The sequence below is a fragment of the Coptis chinensis genome, chromosome 3 (assembly GCF_015680905.1).
Source record: "Coptis chinensis isolate HL-2020 chromosome 3, ASM1568090v1, whole genome shotgun sequence".
In the NCBI taxonomy this organism is placed as follows: domain Eukaryota; kingdom Viridiplantae; phylum Streptophyta; class Magnoliopsida; order Ranunculales; family Ranunculaceae; genus Coptis; species Coptis chinensis.
Window position 1 is genome coordinate 119,427,495 of NC_141458.1, and position 21,167 is coordinate 119,448,661.

General features: G+C 36.9%; 3 protein-coding genes across 3 annotated transcripts; 1 reads left to right on the forward strand and 2 right to left on the reverse strand.

Annotated features, from left to right (window-relative positions):
* The first annotated feature begins 410 nt into the window (after nucleotides 1-410).
* LOC147513695 (plant UBX domain-containing protein 8-like) lies at nucleotides 411-7,911 on the forward strand. Its single transcript, XM_086596882.1, has 11 exons — nucleotides 411-777; nucleotides 1,732-1,793; nucleotides 1,901-2,492; nucleotides 2,598-2,681; nucleotides 2,767-2,885; nucleotides 5,434-5,686; nucleotides 5,811-6,020; nucleotides 6,102-6,266; nucleotides 6,512-6,655; nucleotides 6,733-6,789; nucleotides 7,422-7,911. The coding sequence occupies exons 1-11, from the start codon at nucleotides 694-696 to the stop codon at nucleotides 7,527-7,529; spliced, it is 1,878 nt and encodes a 625-aa protein (XP_086453008.1). The 5' UTR covers nucleotides 411-693; the 3' UTR covers nucleotides 7,530-7,911.
* Nucleotides 7,912-11,135: 3,224 nt separating this feature from the next.
* Nucleotides 11,136-11,948, reverse strand: LOC147513696 (uncharacterized). The gene has a single exon (XM_086596883.1). It carries the CDS (start codon nucleotides 11,865-11,867, stop codon nucleotides 11,289-11,291), a length of 579 nt encoding a protein of 192 aa, XP_086453009.1. The 5' UTR covers nucleotides 11,868-11,948; the 3' UTR covers nucleotides 11,136-11,288.
* LOC147513697 (stamen-specific protein FIL1-like) lies at nucleotides 11,136-13,062 on the reverse strand. The gene is made up of 2 exons (XM_086596885.1): nucleotides 12,497-13,062; nucleotides 11,136-12,366 (listed from the first exon to the last, which is right to left on the reverse strand). The coding sequence occupies exons 1-2, from the start codon at nucleotides 12,783-12,785 to the stop codon at nucleotides 12,359-12,361; spliced, it is 297 nt and encodes a 98-aa protein (XP_086453011.1). The 5' UTR covers nucleotides 12,786-13,062; the 3' UTR covers nucleotides 11,136-12,358.
* Between the last annotated feature and the right edge of the window lie 8,105 nt (nucleotides 13,063-21,167).

Consider the following 21,167-nt stretch of genomic DNA (forward strand, 5'->3'; position numbering starts at 1 on the left):
TGGTGAAAAACAAGGTGAGAATGCCCAATACAAAGGTGAATATTAATTTCGGACGGGATGTTAGATTCTATATGGATGTAAAAATAAAAAAACACTTCGGACGGAATGAAACATTCCGTATGAAATTAAAAAAAAAATCAAAAAATCACACGAGATGGTCGTCTGAAAAAAGAAACCCATTTAAAAAAACACACACACAAGACAGAATTCAACATCTCGTCCGAAGTTCACAACTCAACCACTATCTCAGTTGAAGGTTTCACCTTCGTTTTGACTTGGAAAAATAGTCACCACTATATTCACTTTTGTATTGGACAAAGATTTTGAAAAAAAAAAAGGTGAATAAAATCACAAACCCACCATATCCACTTGCATTGGGAGATATACAAAAAGTGAAAATGTTGTCACCAATACACAAGTTAACTTTAAAATTGAAATATTGAAATATAAATTCCGAGTCAAAAAATATTAGGCGCAAGCAATGACATGTACGAGTTCCTTTAACTAATATAAAGCTACCTTGAATTGCAAGGTACCAATATTCTTTTCTTAAGTCCAACAAAGAAAGAAGTGGAAGGAAAAATCTGGGCAAAACAAAACACACTTTTTCCAGTTCCCAAAACCCACCCATCTCCCCCTCTCTCTCTGCTATAAAATCACCAACTCATCTCTTTTCACAACTATTCTTTTACAATGGCGAGACCCAATCAAGAATCAATCGACATGTTTATAAATATAACCGCCGCTTCTGAAGCCGTTGCTTTACAAAAACTTGAGGCACGTTTTACCAATCCCCTATTTCTTTGTTTCAATTTTGGGTTTACTTTTTTATTTTTTAAAGCATTTTAATTAGGGTTTGGTTTTTCTTTAAGGTTTAATATTCGTTTTGGTTACTTTTTTTATTTATTTATTCTTGATTATTTTAATTTGTATTGAGTTTGCGTCAATTGTGTAGATTGCTAAAGCTTTATGTAATGGGCATTGGACTGATTATGAGGACAGCTCTATGTAGTGTAGGGTTTAATTGTTTACTGTTTTAGGGTTTTGTGTAGGTTAATTGGATCTATTTTTGGGGATTTTGAGGTTATGTCCTGATTTAATTAGGGAGAAGTTGAATTATTTTGTCTGGTCAAAATTTATTAGATGTCCCAGTAAGCAGATTCTTTGTTTTGTTATGATTACATGTGTATATTATTTAGGTATTCGGATATATATCATGATGAGACAATTGAAGCTTACTACATTCTAAAAAGGAGTTGGCTTGTCTAGATTTGTGCTGGCATTCTAAAATTGCAGAAATTGGATTTTTTCTGCTAGCGGCATTTAGATGGTTAGAGTCCTTCACTTTATCTGAAGTCCCCCCCTCCCGTGACAGTTCCAAGATTGACACGCACTTCAGGCTGCCTAAGTAATAGGCTTTTCCCAGAGGACAATAATGCGTTTCAGCATTAGTAGTTTTGCTCTATCTGCGGCTTGGCGATTTTTAAATTCTAGTTGACCCTATAAAGTAATTAAGCTGTATTTGTAATGGCATTGGAGAATCTCATAAGGGGGATGCTTGCGTCATGGAATCATGGTCATTACCCATTGTCCCGTGGTTAATGATAGTTCATTCATGTATTAATTTGTTACACAGGTTCTGGCATATTTGCTTTTAAAATAGCACCACTTTCATTTACTGTATGACCAACTGTTTTAAATTCTAATACTTGTAACTTGAATGCGAATCAGGAGCATGGTGGAGATCTCAATGAAGCTGTGAATTCATATTTCAGTGAAGGAGACAGAAGAATGTATGCCTCTATTTCAATTCTTCTTCCCCAAGTTTGCTAAACCAGATTTCGTTTTTGCTCCTGTTGTCTAAAACATTGTTTTTTCTTTCCATGTTTGTCATGTTCAGTATGCATGCAGCACCAGTTCCAGATCCTCAAACTGATTTCATGGATATAGATGATGATCCTATCGAAGATGAGCCCCAACGACCTTCTCTTCGACTACCATCTGTTACTCAGAATTTGAACCCATTCTCGTTGCTTGACCCAAGTTTTCGTCGAAGTTTCTTAGAAGGTAGTGCTAGTGCTGATTTTACTTCTGGAGCACCACGAGTAACACATCCAAGAGAGGTAAGGGAGGTCCCCATTGAGTTCAAGGATGAGAACAACACCCAAAGTCATTCTGGACCTGGTCCTAGAATTGAGGATGTTACGGAAACTTCGTATGCTGGTGAGCCTGAAATTCGCGGGACTGTGATAGTTGATGACGATGAGGATGAAGACACTCCAACTGCTCCCAGTACCGAATTATATGGTCAGAATGAAAGACTTTTAGGTGATCATGGTCATGTGGGACAACTTACACCAAGTGCTCCTGGATTGGACACTGCGACTGACTATGGAAATGATATAGAGGAAGAAATGATCAAAGCAGCCATTGAGGCATCTAAACGAGAGGTTGCAGAAGGCTTCCAGAATCAGCAATTTGGTGCTACAATTGTATGTTACATTTCCTCTGTTGTGCTTAAATAATATCTTTATTTGGATTGTGTTACAATGATGTCCTAAGCTTCCACTTATCTTCACCAATTATACTTTGTTCAGGACTCTTCTGGCCCGAGTCTTCCGCACAGGGAGTCTCATGTAGAAGACACAGAACTTGAACGTGCAGTTTCGTTGTCCTTAAAGGTTATCTTAATTGATTTTTTGTTGAGGACTTTATGTATACTTATTCCACTATTTTCTTTGCGCTTCTAACATGATCTTGATTCAGACAGCTGAGCAAGAGAAAGCACTGCGTGAGCAGAGTGGGATTGTTGGAATAGACCAAAATACTGTTTTTGTTGCATCTGACGTGGAAGATCAGAGAAACTCAACAGTACCAAATGGAAGGTACATGTCATATATATATAGTGTTTTAGAAAACGCATCAAAGCCTTGAGGCAAGCTTCATAGGCCTTGAGGATTAAGCTTTTCAATTAAAATAATAATAATAAAAAGGATAATAAGGAGAGAGAGAGAGAGAGAGAGAGAGAGAGAGAGAGAGAGAGAGAGAGAGAGAGAGAGAGAGAGAGAGAGAGAGAGAGAGAGAGAGAGAGAGAGAGAGAGAGAGAGAGAGAGAGAGAAGTTTGGAATTTTTAATAAAATGAGGTGTTTTGATGCTCAAAACATAACCTAATAGGGATTGTTTAATCTTTAAAGAAGTTAAGAGGGGGCTAAAGTAATAAAAAAAAATCATGGTAAAAAAATATGAGTATAGAAGTAGGGGTGTGCACAGGTCGGTTCAGGTCAGGTTTGGAGTAAAACCGATTACTGAACCACTGAACCGACCGTGTTCGTTTTTGTGCAACAAGAACCGATACTCTAGACTTAACCGACCCGAAACTGAACCAACCATGTTCTAATCTAACTGGCATCTGATCCGAACTGATTATTTTACGGTTTTAACCGATATTAAGTGAACCAATCTGACAAATCTGCATTATCTAAAAAAAAAAAAAAAAAGCCAACAAATCTGTGCTGCCAATTATCTCAATTTTTCAATGAATTATGAAAATAAAACCCAATTCTCCCAACTTGTGGATGAATTCCAAAAACAATTAAAATTAGATGAAAGAGAAAAATTAGATGGTGCTCTAGCAGAAAAAGAAGATGAATTAGATGGTGCTCTAGCAGAAAAATTAGATGGTGCTCTAGCAGAAAAATTAGATGAATTAGAATAGTTAGAGAAGAGATGAAGGAAAGCATTAAAGAAAAGAGATGGTGCTCTAGCAGAAAAAGAAAAGAGATAATGGACTGGTGGCGACTGCCCTAGAAGCGAAAAGTGAGACGAAATATAAAGGGGTATAAGGGAAATTAATCTTTCTTTTATTTTTTGTATTGTGGTCAAAAGGGCAGTTGAAAAGAGTGGACACGTGGACCAATACGGCAGAGCGTTAGCAAACACACATGTGCATTATTCCCTTCTTATCTGGCATATGTCTACTTACTATAATAGATTATTATTCAATACAGTACATAGTGGGTCGGGTTGGTTATATTCGGGTATTACAAATTTAAACCAACGTCCGAACCAACATAGTTGGTTTTGCAAATTAACTAAACGATCTAAACCGACACCAAGTGGATAACCGACCCGTATGAGTCGAATCTGTTTTGTCGGTTTTGGTGTGAGGTGCTAAATCCCTGAAGGGCTTAAGGCGCACCTTGATGATTAAGCCACAATGTGTCTTTTATATATATATATATATATATAGCCCGGCTCCTAAAAGGACCTTAAATAAGTACCAAATCTAAAATAATCCACAATTTCACCTACAAAATGATTTAAAACCTAATATTTTGTACATATGATCTACTAACCATAAAGAACATTTCTACAAAAATTCAACTCGTTTGATATATATATATACAAGTAGGCTCTTAGATGGACACCCGCTTATGGACTCGACTAAAAAAAAATACACGTGGTTTTGAGACTTTACCAATCTTTCTCGTAACAAATCTATTGTTCTCTCTCTCTCCTATTAAATAGACGGGTCTGAAACTCTGAATTTTCAGCAAAAGTCAAAAACTTTAAGAGAACTATCAGGAACATCAACATGTTGCTTTTCTTAATGTCTTCACCATTTATTTTGTTTGTTTAATTAATCAATTTTCTTCCTCAACCCTTTCCTCTTACAGGGTATCTCATCTCAAGCTTTCTTCTAGATTCACCATACAATTGCCACCTCAAACTCAGCTATCACTTAAACTCATAGCAATAATTGTTGTTCTTCATCCCATCAACTGGTTTTAACATATTATATCTAGTTTACATTAAAAATCCAAGGTGAAAAATCGCCAACCATCCCAACCCATAACTCAAATTTCGTTCATCCCCCAATTTTCACAAAGGTCTCATCTCCCACATCTCTCTCGAGAAATAATACAATCCATATTCGAATTTTCAAATGAAATTAAGTTAAAGAATCAACAAAAAAGAAAGAGAACAGAAGACCCTTTGTTTATAAAGAAGGATTAATGAATTAGAGTTGATCAGTTGAAGAGAGAGAGAAAATAGGTGAGGGGATGGAGAAGAGACAGATGTGTATTTCAAAAGAGTAAATGAGGAGAGAGGGAGAGAGATAAAAAAGGAGAGAGACGGGTGTGAAAGAAGACTTGGTCTACCTGTTTAAAGTTTCACGTAAAGAAATATAATGATTTGGTTTTTTTTTTGTGCGAGATCCATACACGGACGTCCGCCTAAGAGCCTCACTGTATATATATATATATATATATATATCTTCTAAGTATTAGCTATATATATCTTCTAAGTATTAGCTGTACGTTAATTGCTTTTTCGTTTCCTCCTTTTCTTATTTGGTTTGCGATGGACGTATGTTTCATTGTATCTTCTGCAAAATTTTTATTTTTGATTGTTGATTATCTTGTTATGGAGGCAAGGAGTTGGTTCGTTCGAAGAGGGGACCTTAATTCAACCGAAACTGGAGGCAGGAAGCTCATCTGTTCAAGATGAAGCTGAAGATGTAGAAGAACAGCCATTGGTGAGGCAGAGATCCAGACGCGTCTCATTTAGATCCAATTCTGCTAATGAAGCTTCAGAAATGGGAGATAGTCCACCATCAAGCCCTGGACCACATGATATTGGTAATGATCCCCGGCACAATGGAGTGGGCTTCCATTCTGATGAGGTATGATCATTCATCAGTACGGAAGTTAATGGTGATTTGCTAGTTCGAAACAGAAGGGATCAAATATCTGTTTCAATGTTACTTTTATTATCTAACTGGTTCATAGTTTCTTATTATAATGAAGTGGGGCGGCATATCTTCAGAGGAGCATGATGAAGCAGTTATGCTTGAGGCTGCTCTTTTTGGTGGAATTCCTGAAGGAACTGCATATCGTTTTGCATACCCACCACAGGAACAAATCCAAGCAGGTTCAGATAGAGGTGTCTATCCTCGACCAATACCCCGTCCTCCGTCACCATCGCTGGAAGCACAACGCTTACTGAGAGAGCAGCAGGTATGTCTTTGATAAGCGACAACCACTGTGAACGAGTATTTTCAGTTATTTACTCTGTTGATACTAATATCTAAGTTGCAGGATGATGAGTATCTTGCATCGCTGCAAGCTGACAGAGAAAAAGAATTAAAGGCCATAGAAGAAGCAGAAACACGCCGTCAAATAGAAGAAGCCGCCAGAGAAGCTGCACTTGAAGAAGAAAGACGGAAGGATGAGGAATCTCGCAGAAAATTACTGGAGGAAGAGGTTGATTTTCCAGAGCATTTGTTCTTAATTACCATTTTATAATTTACTCTATCAGCATAATTTATTTCCCATAAGATAGATGAGATCTATTGAGCGAGTAATTCCTAACAAAGAAAGACAGGTGGTCTCGTCTTGATTTGTGCTTGTATAATTTGTATAGTGCTTTTGCAAAAGAAAATAAAATAGTCACTAATAAAGGGAGACAGCAATGACATACATCTAATAAAGTGTTTCACTGATTACAGGAACTTCAGAGACAATTAGCTGCAAAAGAAGTTTCCCTACCTGTGGAACCTTCTTTGGGTGACGAAAATGCTGTTACTCTTCTTGTTCGAATGCCAGACGGCAGTCGTCGTGGTCGACGTTTTTTAAAGTCCGATAATCTCCAGGTATATATCACAAATAGTTTGTAATTTTCCCGCTCTCTCAGAAGTTAAACTCATTGTTGTTTTTGTTTGTGCTGCAGTCTCTTTTTGACTTCATTGATGTGGGTAGAGTTGTTAAGCCTGGGACTTATAGACTGGTAATTGTTTCTGTCTTGATATGCATTTACATGTGTAAAATGGTACTGATCTTTACTAGGTTGAATCAATTATATTCCATGCATCTTCTTTAATTTGAAGAAATGAATTGGCTCTTGTCATGGAGAATTAACAATTGTAGGTGGAGAGATGCTTGAGTACCTCCTTTGCGTCAGGCATTATACTCGACTATTTATGTTATTCTGCAACAAAGAAGCAATTAGTCTCATCAGGCAGCCTTTTCCATAGAGACTCATTAAAGTGCTGTTTAGCCAGTTATCTGTGATGTTTGTCATTGCTGCATTACTTGTTATGTTATTAAATGCTGTCATCGATGTATTAAACTGGTTAATTGAATCATCTTATGCAACTTTTAACCAATGCGGATGCACCATAAATTTTAAGTACTCTCCCGTATCATTACTTTGAAAGAAAAGGGAGCAGGCCTTCCTGGCCAAAAGAACTAGAACACGAGAGTTGAGTTCTCAGTGATGGTGTATGTGACTATGTGAGGCACCTTTCCAAAGTCTAAATGTGATTGGTTAATTTATTTTAGAATAATAATGATTATTATTAATATAATAATAGTTATTATTATTATTTTTTGTAATTGGTTAATTTTCATGTTGTACAGGTGAGGCCTTACCCTCGACGCACCTTCAGTGACGGTGAGAGCAAATTATCTCTGAGTGACCTAGGCTTGACAAGCAAGCAAGAAGCTTTGTTCTTAGAGCTGATTTAACAACGCTCTTTCAAAGTTGTAGTGGAACTTAGATGGTTGATTTGTTTATACATAATACATGGAAGAAGTATGGGAGTCGATGAGCTTATGGTATATGATTGGGTCACCTTAGAGATGCTGAAACCAAGAGAAAGATTGCCGGGGGAAAACTTAAAATTATTTTGAGCCGCTACCATATTGGTATATGTCGAATTCACGTTTTATTTTTTTGCATTCCGTGGTTGCACTTGTATAGGTATAAGTAGCATCTTCTTATTAACTTGCTTCACTATGGGCCACGTGACATGTGAATCAAGTGTAAGTAAGCTGCTTGCAACACCATAGATCTTAATCAGTTTAAAAAACAAGAAAACAAATCCAAAACCCTTTACTTGCTGTTTTCTACATTGAATTAAACCTAATGTGAGACTTACCCATGGTTAATGTGTCACCTCAATCCCTACTTCATCTCCGATTGCCCTTCGGCAAGAAGTCAAGAACTGTGCAATTGACAAGAAGTTCAATATTTGTGATTTCATTTAAGTAAAGGGTTAAATAATGAAAAAGAATAGTATCAATATCTGGCTCAACCGTTCTTATTTGTATAACGAACTTGAAGAAAAGGTTGAGAATAGTGTCACAAATATTCACAATGCCTAGGAGCTTGCTCGGCTAAAATTCCACCCCTACCTAGGAACTTGATTGTGAGCTTCTTAATAATCTTGGGTCACTTTCAACTTGATTGTGAGCTTCTTAATAATCTTGGGTCACTTTCAACTTGTACTTTGATGAGTGGAAAAATGAGTATAATGGTCTGGTTTTTTAAGTATGGTTCCTAAAAGTAAGAACTGTAACTATGATTTTTTCGGCGGTTCCAGCTTCAATTCCGGTTAAATGGGTACCTGCTGACACCCTTGGTTCTGCTGCGTTTTGTGTTTAGCATATATGGAAGGACTTCTTTCTTCCTAAACTAATAACTTGCCTAAAAGAAAGTAGAAATTCGAATAAAAAGTTTGGGTTATTTAGACATACCCTCCATTTATAATTGGGAATTAGACATAATCCCCACTCTAATTTTCTTTAGATAATATGCTCCCCACTTTGACACATGATGTTGGTCAATTAGGTTTGACTCTCATAAACCGTTAGTCCATGGTTTTATTTTCTTCTAATAAAATAATAATAATAATAATAATAATCTAAAACTCTTATAATGAAATGTTGAATATGCTCTCAATGGCTATCAAATACATGAATTAAAACTTTAAACACCCATTGAGTGTGTTCATCGGTTCATGCTTGTTAAATTGTATAACAGAAAGACTCGATTTTAAATAGCAAATTGCATACAAAATAGAAATTATTGAGAGCATATTCGGCATTTTATCATGGGAGTTTTAGGTTATTATTTATTTTTTTTATTGGAAGAAAATAGAAAACCTGTACAAACGGTCAATGAGAGTCAAATCTAGTTGATCGGTATCAAACGTTAAAATGGGGGGCATGTCTAAAGAAAATCAGGGAGTCCCTCTAGAGGACAAATCGGGAGAAAAAGTAACTCTAGAGGACATTTTTTTTTTTATCACTCACAAGGACGGGGTAGATGAAATATCAAGTATACCCTTGACGCGAAATTAAAAACGACTCAGGATAGATGAAATGTCAAGTATACCCCTAGTACAAAATAATAAACGACTCGGCCCAACCAAAACGACCCAGTGTATATAGTATGAACAATGATAATAGGTATGAACAATCACTACTTATACATTAACATGAGCTATGAACACTCATTGTTCATAGAAACAATCATTGTTGATTGTTCATACTTATTTTGGGTATGAACAATTACTGTTCATACATCAACATAATGTATGATCAATAAGAATATTTATTGGAGTATGAATAATCATTGTTCATACCTATTTGGTGTATGAACAATAATTGTTCATACATCAACATGAGCTATGAACAATCATTGTTCATACCTATTTGGAGTATGAACAATCAATGTTCATACCTCGACATAATGTATGATCAATAAAAACACTTATTGGAGTATGAACAATTATTGTTCATACCTATTTAGGGTATGAACAATCACTGTTCATACATCAACATAATCTATGAACAATCATTGGTCATACCTCAACATAATGTATGATCAATAAGAACACTTATTGGAGTATGAATAATCATTGTTCATACATCAACATAAGCTATGAACAATCATTGTTCATATATATTTGAGGTATGAACAATCAATGTTCATACGTCAACATAATGTATGATCAATAAGAATACTTATTGGAGTATGAACAATGATTGTTTATACTTAAACGTAATGTATGATAAATAAGAACACTTATTGGAGTATAGACAATCATTGTTCATACCTATTTAGGGTATGAACAATATATGAACAGTTATTGCTCATACTTATTTGGAGTATGAACAATCAATGTTTATACCTCAATATAATGTATGATCAATAAGAACACTTATTGGAGTGTTCATACCTATTTCGGGTATGAACGATAATTATTATTATTGTTGATACCTATTTGGGGTATCAACAATCAATGTTTATACCTTAATATAATGTATGATCAGTAAGAACACCTATTGGAGTATGAACAATCATTATTTATACTTCAACGTGAGCTATGAACAATCATTGTTCATATGTCAATATATTGTATAAGTACGTTCACCTATTTGGGTATGCATCAGCATAAAGTATGAACACTTATTGTTCATAGCAAAACGACAGAAATGATAATTCAAATCCGGGTCATTTGTAGGGTTATTTTCACTCGAAAATTGGTTTTCCAAGTTATTTTCACCCGAAATTTGTCCTTGTGGGTGATTATAAAAATGGTTAACTAGTATTAACACACACACCCCTGATGAGCCAATTAGGATTTCCCCCATTAGTAGATGGTTGACCATGTTTTTTTTTTCGTGTATTTTGGGGGAGACCCTAATTTCCCATCTAGTAGGAGAGAAATCATAATTGGCTCATCTAGGGGGTAATATCTGCTAACCCTTATAAAAAAAAACTCTTTCCTCTAGAGTTGTTTTGAATCGAAATTGGGCATTGGACCAATTTCTTAAAATAGGTCATGGTCATCTTTACAAACACCAATTGTTACTTCATTTCCTGTTAACAACTAAGGTTTCCTTCCCAAGCTCTTGGGGACTGTAACATTGTACTGCCACAGTATTTGACTTGTATTTAACAGAAGACTAGGGTGAGAACTGAAAAGGACTCTCTACTTGTTCTCAGGAGGTGTCCAGGTGATTCGAGTCGAACATTTCGGTTAGGTTCGGGTTCAGAATATGGTAAAATTCTCCAATTGGTAATGGTGCAAATTTTTGCTAGTTTGAATAGAACCAAGAATAAGGTAAGTCAAGGATAGCCAAATACAACCAAAATCTCTTTTAAAGAAGCTGCAAATAGCCAAATACTACCCTCATTGTATTTTCATAATATCAATCAAGATTTTACTGGACTGCATTTTCTTTAGTACAGCTTGTTTCCAGGTGAACGTGAATACCATTGCTAACTATGAACTAAGAACTCTGTAGTAGATAGGCATATGACACTGTAATTCATCACCCCACTGAAATCCAAACAAGAAATTTATTTCCACGTAACATCCAATTAGTCGGAAAACTAGTTAAACTATTACAATAACAAGGCAACTAAAAAAAAATACAGAATCACAAACTAAAATCCTCTAACCCTAATAAAAGAAGCCATCTCAAACTGAAAACTCAATTTGTCTTGGGATCTGGCATTGGGAACAAGCCAGCATTAGCAGCACCACGTGGAGGAGAAAAGCCTAGAAACTTCTGCAAATTGGTCCTAATACTAACCGAACACAACAAATACAAAAAAGCCATTGAACAATCCGTAGCATCATCCCCACTAATCCCACGATGACTCATTTTCTGAACTAAAGTAATAGGATGAAAAGGTAATTTAGCAACAGATTTACCTTCAAATAAAGTATTAAGCAAACCAAAAACAACAAACAAAACAACTGCCACAACTGCCCCTGACTTAAACTTAGATAATGAAAGATCCCGAGTTGACTCTTTTAAAGACGACTCAACCCGGTCGATTTTTTTCTTTGTTTTCGTTTTCTTCACAGTGGTTGTTGTTTCGGATACGGTTTTCATTGTTTCCAGTTTTTTTGAGGCTTTGTCGATTGATGAGCGGAGGGATTTGTAAGATGAGGTTCTGTAGATTAAAATCCATGAGATGCCTTCGCATAGAAAAGCTGTGCAGATTGAGATGCATACTACTACTACACTGTCTGAGTATTTCAGGGACGATAGTGGAAACTCCATTGAATTTATTGATCAAATCTCAAAAAGAGAGAGAGAGAGAGAGAGAAACACCAATTAAATTCCTTTGTCTCAGATTTATTATTAATTCGACTGCTTTTATAGTGCCAAAACACCAATTTCGTGATTGGTATTTTGCGGTATTTATATCGAACAGTATTACTGAAATATATCAGCGAGAATTTGGCTATTTCGATTGGGCTTTGGATCTTGGGCCCAATTTCTTGTTGTGTAAGGCCGACGAGAAAAGCTTATTGGAATAAAATCAGCGTGCGTTCTAAGTTAAATGTTCTCATGCCAGATTCTGATTAAAAGATGGATAAAACTTGAATTTATTTATTTCAAAGAAATAACATATTTATTTATTTATTGATACTAAGCTCTTTTTCCATTTGATGATCAAAACGATAAAAAGAAACAAGAAGACAAAAAAAGAACAAGAAGAAAATTCATTGGTATCTTCCATTTTATTGATCTTCAGCGCCACATCTTGCTCATGCACCTGTAATCAAAGAAGAGTATAATAGTTAGTTAATTAATTTGTCTATTGAGGCACATCATTTTAAGTATAATTCAATGAATAAGGGCTCAAGCTTAACAACTTGTAGAGGGCGAGAGACCAATAAACTAACCACAAGTGAGGGCAGGGAGGTTGCAAGCAGCAGGCATACGAGAAGCAACCCTGAGAGTATTGCATAGGCACCCGTGGTCGATAGTAGTGAGTGCACTGCAGCATGCAGCGTTTGGGGCAGTGTCTGGTGACCCTGGAACCACAAAGGGTGCACAAGAATTAAGGCCAGTTAGCTGGGTTGGGCAATCTTGTGCTGGTGCTTGTGCTCGAACAGTCATTGTTTGAGCCGCCAATGCAGTGATTACAAGCACCAATGCAGCTGAGGAGTATAGAAACTTAGCAACTGCCATGCTTTTTCTTAAATTTCTTTGTAATGCTCATTGAAGTTTGTACTCCATTTTATAGGATTACGGATGGTAGAGGTAATGAAACTTGCATGGGCTACCCACCCTTTGTTCATCACAAGCTTGTGGGTGCGATCTGTTTGCGATGGTCACTTGAGTTTCGTATTGGAAATGGGGGGCATATGATACTTAGCCCTCTTACAAATTTAATTAAGTCAGCTTGTAATGGGCCATTGGCTGTTGTGTAGCAGCTAGGTGTAAACATTAACTACTGCAACTGTTGAAGTATGTAGTGTCGGTCTCACACATTTTATAAGTGTGAGACCGTACCTTATTTAGCTTGTTGCTATTTTGGTTATTCTATCTCTAGTATAAATTTAGGGTAATTTCTCAATTAGTAACCCATAATGTCAATCTGTTCCCAAGTAGTAACCACTCTTCAATTTTGACTTTTCAACCTCACTTTTGACACTTTTGCCATTTCTCCTTATTTTCAAACAATGCCCACGTGGACATGCAACACTCTCTCTATACTGCAACACTCTCTCTCCTTATTTGAAGTGATTTGAAGTGATTTGATGGGTGTGTGGATAGATACTACAGATTATCTTAGAGATGAAGAGATGCAAATGAATCGGTCACTTAACGATCCTCGTGGTTTAAAAGCCTCGAGATTAAGTAAAACATTAAGATGGACGGTTATTTACATTAACATCGCTCATATAATATTTTTATTATAAAAAAAAAAAATTATTTTTAATAAGAAAAATGTAGAAATAATAAGATTCTTGTAAAAATAACAAGAATAATGATAAAAAACATGAATAATGGATAAGATTCTTGTAAAAAACAAAAATAAAGATAAAAATCATGAATTAAACCAAAAATAACAAGTATTAAAAACCAACCCATGTAAAACCCTTAAAATGTAAGCAAAATGTCACAACATTCACGGGGACATGTTCTCGGTTCTACAACTATCATCAACAAAATTGCAAAAGCACCGTAACATAAACATAAACCCCTAAGACAAAACATAAACCCCAACATAAAAACTGAATGTAACATAACAACAAGAACATAACAACCCTTAATCTTCAACTTCATCTTCCTCCTCATCTTCCTCGTCTTCATCTTCCTCGCCTTCATCATCGCCATCATCCCCCAACCGAACTATCATCATCATGTTGGTCTTCCCACATGTAATCGTGAGGGTCTTCAACAAAATAAGGATCATACATCTCTTCTTCTTCATCGTCTTCTTCTTCATCGATTAGTAGTCATCGATTAGAATAACTATCCCACATTTTCTCGTTTCGTCCACTTGAGTAATCAGTGGTTTCACCGCTTGAACATCCAGGAAGAGGCATGTTGATAACTTTGGTAGATTTAACTTTGGTAGATTGTTGCTTTGGTAGATTGTTGCTAACAGAAAGAATATTAGAATGTGAGAGAGATCAAATTTTAGATGACTATTTCAAAGATAAATGTTTGCGGGAAACGAGGCGTTGTAATTATGTGGGGTGGTTAGTTTTCTTTTCACCTTACCGTAAATGGTCATCATGACACACAAACAATGAAGGGACAGGCAAGACCAAAATTAATTTAGAAAATGAAGTGAATTTTGACCTTTTGTCAAACCCAATGTAATTCGTTTGTTGCCATATTAGAGGACATGCAAGTATGCAACTCGACTAAATTACCCCGAAATTAACCCATAAATGGACCCTAAATGGATTGAATGAATAATTTGGGTACCCATAAATAATTATCAATGTACAAGAAAGTTACTGATAGTCTTAAGGCCACAATATAGTTATTCATTGGACAGACGAATATGAATATCATTATTTTGGCGGGAAATTTGAGGATTGACATGTGTCCCCAATTTAAAGGCAATCAAACCCTTTTTTTTTTTTCAAATACCCATGTTTATTTCATGATATCTAGTGGCAAGCATGCTTCAAATGTTAAAAAGCTTCATGTAGAATGTTAATCTTTATCTTGAATTTTTTTTTTTTTAATCTTATTAGAATTAATTATTTAGACAATGTATAGTAAAGTTCTTCGATAGTTCTAGGGTAGTAATATGTTTGTTCATTTGATAGAGGAATCAACATGGACATCGATATTTTGGCGGAAATGAAGTTGGGTACCTAATGAAGTCCGACACGTGGAGGAAATGACCTTGGAACGTCGTGTGTCACATTAACCTAAACTTAAAGAAATCAATTGGGAATTAGGGGAAAAACTGTCCTAGTGAAGCTCAATTAAATTTGGAAACCCTAATTTTTAGTTTCACTTCAATCTCCATATTATAACCCCACCCTCATTTTATCTTTACGGTTCGAATTATTGGTGGAGAAATGAGGAAGCTTAACCTGACATGTAGAATGTCATTAGATAAAATGCAGAAATTATTTGGTGGATTTAGTAAGGAAGAAATGGAGGATTTTGAGAATTCCTATTTTCGAAACTTTTTGCAAATCCAAAAAAATATGCACGCAACAACTACTCTAGTTTGTGCCATAGTTAGCCATAAAGTTGGTAGACTTTGCTATCGGATTGGTAACAAAGATTTGGTATTCAAGAAGAGTGATGTTGCATTGATTATGGGTCTTAGTGTAAACTCGCATTTAACTCATTCTACACCACTGACGTGAAGAACAACACATCAGAATTTCGTGCTAGGTTTTTTAAAGGAAGCACTATTAGTGAGACAGAAATATTAGATGCTTTAGTGGTGGCAAAATCCAGTGGTAGTGAAGATAAAAGTGATATATTTAGGCTCAATAGGTTGTATGTGCTGCTCCAAGTTGTGCTTCTGGATCTTTTAGGGATTTGTAGATGGAAGGTATGTTGATCTTGCAGAGGACCTAGCTGCTTTTGATCAGTTTCCATGGGGCACACCTTGCTTTGAGATGTTGGAATAATGTTTGGATGATATTTACAAAAATGTGTTAACTGAGAAGGACTCCTTTGCAGTTTATGGTTGTATTATTTGTTTTGATATTTGGGCATACCTTCACATCCCCTCTCTTGGGGCTCGTAGGGCATTGAATGGTAAATTCCCAAGAATACTAGATTGGGTTCATCTGCCTCCCAAGAACTTACATCTCCAGACCTGGAAGAAGAAGCTCGAGCCTCTTAAGGGTAAGGTTGTTGCCTTTGACACTTTGGATATTGAAGAAGAAGAAATGAATGAAGATGTAATGAAGGTGGTTTTCAACCAACAGGCCACACAAAGCGCTGCCGGTTTTAGAGGAGATGCTTCAGAGACAGGCACACCTACTGAAAGGCCTTGTAAGCATATGATTGAAACTCTGCATTGTTGATTATAAACTCTATATTGTTGATTATAAACTCTGCATTGCATTGTTGATTATAAACTCTGCATTGTTAATTATATTCTCGCGAATGGATACATCAACAATGCATTTGACATCCGTTGCATTTATAAGAAAGGTTCTTAAACTAAAAATATCGGGGAAGTATATATTACATTTGTGTTGACTCACGGGATAGGTTCTTAAACTTGATATATCGAAACTCTATGGTAGTTTTATGTTAACCGATAAGATAGGTTAAAACCGGATATATCGGGAACTTTATGTTAGTGCTCATAAGGTAGATAGGACTCATAAGATAGGACTCTATGATACACCTGCAATGCTTACTTCAACTAACTTTTGAATACAGGTTAGGGTGGCTCGGAATGACATCAAGTCTGAAATTAGGGCGGTATGGAGACAATACTGCAAGGGGTTTTTAGGAGGGGGGAAGAAAAGTGGATTGGGTGAACCATCATCATCCCGGGGTTGTGAAGGGACCAAGAACAAAGAAAACAAGGGGAAGAAGTCGTTAATCTACACCAATGCTAATGCTTGTTGTCAAAAACCTACTACACGGTTTGTTAAGAATAAGGTTAAAGCTGTTGTGGAATAAGGCTGTGTCTACCCCCTTCTTCATAATCCCCACCTTCTAAGAGGAAGTCATCATCCTCTAAGAAAGTTACATTTGATCTTTCACATGAGGTTGAAGAAAATAGAAAAAGAGGAGTGAATCTTGCGGGTTTAAAATGGTAAGGAGGAGGGGTGAAGAGAAACATAGTATCACAAGTGAGTGAGAGTCCAGCCACCAAGGTTAAGTAAAGTAGAGGCAGTAAAGGCTAGCAAAAGGCAAACAATTTTGAAAAGAAATCAAGTCGATTGAGAAAAGAAAAGACATGGAGGCTAAGAGCAAGGAAGCTAACAAACCAAAAAGAAGAAGAAATTTGATTGGTTTAGGTGAGGAAGAAGAAGATGGAGAGGGAAGGGTAGTGAAACCGATCTTGTTGCAAAGAAATGTTTTGAGAGATATTAGTGAAGAGTTACCCAAGACTCCTCATGATGACCCGGTGATGGGGAAGACCATGTACATGGTTTTTCCAAGAACTGAACATGAACATGAAGGCCCTTATGATAATGATGAGGGTGCTCCGAGTTTTTAGTTGAGGAGGTTGAAGAGGGTTGTAAATACCTACAAATGTCAAGAGAATGTGGTTCAGAGTCTTTGAGCAATGAAGTGCGGGGAAGAGGGTGTGAAAGAGCCCGGTTGATGAGAATGTGGTTGGCCAAAGTTCCCTAATGGAAGTCTATAATATGGATGTTGTTGAGCATGTGCCATTTATTAGTCCCTTGGACATTGCTCCCCGTGATGGTCCCCGCCTACACCTAATGTTGATGTTCCTCCAATGATGATGTTGATATTGATGGGGAAGAAGTCCCGAACTTCGAAAATGGAGAAGGTCACATTTTACTGCTTTACTTTCTTTTGCGATCTTGACATAACCGACTTGTCTCAGTATTGTCACCCACAACCGCTCAAACCTTTGAGGTAGATAATCGACTAAAATCTATTGTTGTTATGAAATCTAAAAATGATAATGTGATGTTGGGAGAACGTGATAATGATGTAGATGATGATGATGCCGTGGAGGGGAAATGGTGGTCCCCGATGATGTGGTGCGCATACGAGTCAAATGGCAAGTGAAATGGAAAAGAAAACTGAAGAAACACACCAAAGAAGAAAGAAGAGAGAAGGGAAGGGATGCAAGGTCACCATGGGAAGAAAACATTGGACCGAGAATGTGATGAACTCGATCAAGTCCGCTTTCTCGCCAAAACATTTATCAAGAAAACCACCACCAAAGGTGACCTCCTCGTCTTCTGATCTATTGGAAGATGTTCACAAGGTTGTACAGTCCACAAAACTGTTTAGATGCTATAGTGTTTGGATACAACTAGTCTATTTCAGTTCAAAGTTTCCATTCATTGCATGGAAGAGAGTGGGTAGATGGGGAGGTCGATTACACAACTAACATATTATCTTACATATTAACTAGCGAGAACTAACATATTAACCATCACAACTAACATATTAACCATCGCAAACTTCGCATAATAATGTTTAAAATTCTATGACTCGGTGATCACCATATATGTGAAGTTTGTTGATTAGGTGGTACATCCAACATTGTAAGGAAAATGGCATTCCGGAAGAAGAAACATATACTATTATTGAGGATGTATACTTTTCTCGTAAGTTGTATCTTATTAGTTGATGGAATTTTTTTGTATAGTTCACCTTCTTGATGAAGTACTTTATGATTTTGTTGATGTAGAAATTCATGAACGAGAGAGTATACAAACTTTAAGAAGAAGATGGAAGACCAAACCTTCAAGCTGGTGCAACTCCCCGATGACAGAGTAGATAGTGGTGCGTATCATCCACATGAAGTTGTTAAAGAGTACTTAGACCCTTATGAAGGAAGAATTAGAGATCAAGCACACCCATCCGTGGGCAATGGGTCTTATCATTCCTCTTCAAGTTGAAGGTAGCCACCGGGTTCTTGAAGTCTACAATTTTGGAAAGAGAAAAATCTACAACTATGATTCTCTTGGTCTCAAGAAAGTTTCGATGAGCAACTTGCTATAGAGACTTGTCTTACTTATGTCATGAGGTGTGCTTGATCCATCGTCACCTCATGATTTGGGAGCCCCTTGGGCTCGTGAGTTTGTGCTGTTACTCAACAACCGGATACAAATAGTTATGGCCTATTTTGCCTAGCCTATCTAGGATCGCTTCTCGAGGGGTGTGTACGAGGAAGTAAACAAAATAGATATGCAACCCCATCGAATGAGGAAGAGGATTGGAATGGATATAATTAATTGTGGGTTGAATCCAGATCTTGTTTCAAAAAAGCGCACAAAAGAGCAATTGGAGAAGAGTTTGGAGGATGCTAAAGAAGTCGGTACGTGAGCAGGGGAATCACTATGAAACAGTTTGGTGGATGCTACTTCTTCTATTTTGTGTTTAGTGAAACAAATAAATTCTTCTATTTTGTGTTTAGTTGTCTAATTTTAGTATGGTAATATCATTTTGTGGTGCCGTTAATATCATCAGCTACGAATTTGTGATGATGGAATTTGTCATTCATTGCTTCATGCTTTCATGGAGTGATGAGTTAAGTTTTTAGTGAAGCATTTTTTATGGAATTAGTTGTTGATAGGTCCTGCAATGCAATATGTTTTTAGTGAAGCATTTTTATGGAATTAGTTGTTTGATAGGTCCCGCAATGCAATATGGTTATTGGAATATTTTGTTTCATCAAACATTTGTGTATAGTTTAAAAATATTTTGGGGGAATAGTTTGGCTTTCAACACCACTTTGGGCGGGAAAATAGTGTGTTTCCTTTATAAGTACAAACCGGGTTGCCTTTCTTGGTCCATCCCATTTCTCTTTTTTTTTTCGCTCAAAATGGGTGGGGGTGAGGATTCTACCAAGAATAATACAAATGTTGGTTCATCATCAACCAACTATAGCAAATGTTTTGAGTGTGGGGAAACTGGGCACTGGAAGATCAACTGTCCATGGGCAACTACGCACTCCTGTCCGCTATGCTCAAGTACGAATATGAGGTATGGTGTAAGTACAAAGCCACATAGTCTGGGAAGAAGGTTTCTCTCATGCAGGGCGATCCATGCAAGGGTTTTAAATGGATAGATCTAGAAGGTGAAGGGACACATAAGGCTAAAAGCACTGCTAGTGAAGCAAAGGTGACAAAGGAAAACCAGTTGCAAATCACCATTGATGGTCCTATTAAAATGAAAATAGAGGGCAGTGTTGATGATGTTAGCCTACTTGTAAAGAAACTATCCATTAGAGACTGACCATGTCATTGTTATAGTTACTGATATTAATAGTACAAGAAGATGTCTGTTCAAACCAAATTAATTATGAAACCAAAATTGCCAACCAAAACTATCCAAAATAAAGCCACAGGGTAACAATTTACCACTAACATATATGCAACTGCAAGTGCCAATTTCAAACAAACCAAAGCTACCACTGAAAGATCATATGTACTCTTCATATGCAAAATCTGGTGGAATCCCAACCTGAAAATCAATCCACTCAAAGATCATTATCGGTAACCGTGCAAAGTTGCCTTATTGTGGTCCAAGACCACCACAACGCTGCATACACCTTCTTCTTTGGGACTCCCTCCCTCTCCTTTAGAGCACTTTCTCTTTTTTCGTGGTCTTCCCGCATCACCTCATCAACGGGTGGACGGACGATGATGCCATCATAAACCCAAACCCACTGTTCTTTTCCTCTTAATGGTGTCCAGTTCTCTCTATATGTATCCATCATCGTTTCTTTTGTGTACCAATGCAAGCAAAAGTCATATGCACATAGCTTACAGTGATCGATTGCCTTCATAGCATGGCTACAAGGAAGACCAACCTGTTGAAAGAAACCGCATGTGCAAGTCCTCTCCAAAAGGTCTACGGTGTCAGTACGGTCTAGTGATTGCCTGCGAAATAAACGCGTGCTCACTTGCCTTTGTTGTTTGTGGAACGTCTACTCGAATATCTCGGCGAGATGAGCACTTCCTCGGTGATTTGGTCGGTTTTGTCTTCATCTTTGACGCCATCACCCGGTAGTCATAAAAATGTTTCATTATGTTCAACCTGATACCATTGACAAGAGATGTCACTGGCATAGCTCTCTCTGGAAGTATCATCTTGTTCCAGCTCTCTATGTGATTTGTGTAGCAAATGCCATACCTTCTCATTGGAGCAAAAGCACAACACCACGACTCTTTTGGAATCTTTACAATCTTTGCATAACCTTTGCTTGTCGGCCTGATAAATTTGGCTCATAAGTCTTACAAATTCTGCTGTTCATAAGTTTCAAAGAAAGCTCTCTTCTTCACCTTCCCTTTTTGTCTCTTGCTTAGTCATACAATTTGAAATGTGTTGTGCACAAAAGCAATGGACCGCGATAGGGAAGTTTTTAGGCACGGCTTGAAGAATGCTTAGATGCCTATCAGAGAGAAGAAC

What these genes read in the sequence shown, in the direction of transcription:
- LOC147513695 (XM_086596882.1), top strand. Translation starts at nt 694, where the DNA reads ATGGCGAGACCCAATCAAGAATCAATCGACATGTTTATAAATATAACC. An exon ending in TTGCTTTACAAAAACTTGAG is followed by an intron (nt 778 to 1,731) that starts GCACGTTTTACC and finishes AATGCGAATCAG; the next exon opens with GAGCATGGTGGAGATCTCAA. An exon ending in TAAAGTCCGATAATCTCCAG is followed by an intron (nt 6,656 to 6,732) that starts GTATATATCACA and finishes TTTGTGCTGCAG; the next exon opens with TCTCTTTTTGACTTCATTGA.
- LOC147513696 (XM_086596883.1), bottom strand. Translation starts at nt 11,867, where the DNA reads ATGGAGTTTCCACTATCGTCCCTGAAATACTCAGACAGTGTAGTAGTA.
- LOC147513697 (XM_086596885.1), bottom strand. Translation starts at nt 12,785, where the DNA reads ATGGCAGTTGCTAAGTTTCTATACTCCTCAGCTGCATTGGTGCTTGTA.